Source organism: Volvox carteri (genome assembly GCF_000143455.1).
Source record: "Volvox carteri f. nagariensis unplaced genomic scaffold VOLCAscaffold_67, whole genome shotgun sequence".
NCBI classification, from domain to species: domain Eukaryota; kingdom Viridiplantae; phylum Chlorophyta; class Chlorophyceae; order Chlamydomonadales; family Volvocaceae; genus Volvox; species Volvox carteri.
Window position 1 is genome coordinate 752311 of NW_003307610.1, and position 1425 is coordinate 753735.

Genomic DNA, 1425 nt, shown 5'->3' on the forward strand with positions numbered 1-1425 from the left:
TTTCAAGGTAAATGAATGCTTATGTATTCGTCCGTTAGTAGCGTGAAGCTTTGAACACTCTTTGTACGGCAGATTCGGCACAATGTTTTGCCTCATTGCGATGTTGCCTGAAATTTTTGAACAGAAGGGATCACTGCTCATGCTGGTGCAGCAAGACATGTAAGGAGATGGCCTGGTCACAATCCAGCAGTCATATATCGACAATCTCAAGCTATGACAACTTGTTACATGTGTCTGTAATAAAAAAGGGACTTTGCGATGGTGTGGGGAGCTCTTTGAGTGGTGGGACTGTGGAAATCCAGTTTGTTTCGCCCGTAACAAGTTTGTTACGGGCGAAACAACGTCCCTCTGAAACGTTTGGATATGCCTATGCAACACATTTCCTCAATTTCATGAACTGCAAGTATTCTAATCCAACATCACCCCAATCTCAGTGTAAACTAGTCTCCAAATGTGCCTGCACAAGACTGTCACCCCTGTCACCCGGCATTCACATTGCCTTAACCTCCTCAAGCTTGTCGGGGTGTGACACGTGGGCATGAACCTTGTGACAATGGGCATTGTCACAAAGAAACTGGTTGCAATCAGAAATGCATTTTTGCTCATGCCAGGTTACCGACATCGGTTACCGATTACTGGGGACGGTTAACGGATAACGGTTTGCCCGGTAATCCTACCGACCGGTTACCCATCTCGTTAACTGGACCCGTTAGGTCGGAACCGGGCCGGAACCGGCCTGGAGTATGCCGTTGGGAGGTCAACCCCACAGAAGGAGATGGTGTGCCCGATATGGGACCGGAGGTGGACGTGATGACAGGAACTGTAGGAGAGGAACCGGCGGATGATTGGATGGACGACACTCTTGCCCAGTTGCATGAACCTAGCCGCCGGCACCTGCTTCCAGAGCCGGCATTCGCACGGATACGAAAAGAGACGCGTCTACTGTCAGAGGATGAGGAGGAGTATGAGAGTGAGGGTAGTAGCCCGGAGTGCACCCAGCAAGAGGGTGAGGTTGACACAGGGGAGGGGGAGGAGAGTGAGTCCGAATTGTCTGAGGAGGAATTGGATGAGAAGACGGTGGGTGGAAGTGGAAAGCAGCGGAGTGTGCAACAGCACCCTAAGCGCCCAAGTGGTAACAGGCCTGTGGTGATGGAGCAGTCTGCCAGGGGACAGCCGGCAAAGAGGGTAAAGGCTTCTACCTCTGCTCCAGAGTTAGTGGATACTGGCGCGTACGGCCTGTGTGTCGAAGGAGCTAAGACCCCCAGCAGGGGCAGAAGCAGGGGGCGAGGCAGCCAGGAGCAAGGGAAAGGGCTTGGAGCAAAGCCCCCCAGGGGCAGGGGCAGGGGCAGGGGCAGGGGCAGGGGCTAGCATAGCTTGTGTAGCTAGTATTGCCTTTAAGTTGTTGCATTTAAGCTTGTGAGTTGG

At 52.7% G+C, this 1425-nt stretch overlaps 1 protein-coding gene across 1 annotated transcript in view; it reads left to right on the forward strand.

Moving 5' to 3' along the window:
* VOLCADRAFT_107502 (uncharacterized protein) overlaps positions 1 to 1368 on the forward strand; it is a gene marked incomplete at its 3' end in the record, with an annotated part of 1812 nt that extends 444 nt beyond the window's left edge. The window contains exon 3 of the mRNA XM_002956939.1: positions 757 to 1368. Coding sequence (XP_002956985.1) covers positions 757 to 1368 — 612 coding nt within the window. The remainder of the gene's footprint in view (positions 1 to 756) is intronic.
* Positions 1369 to 1425: the final 57 nt, after the last annotated feature.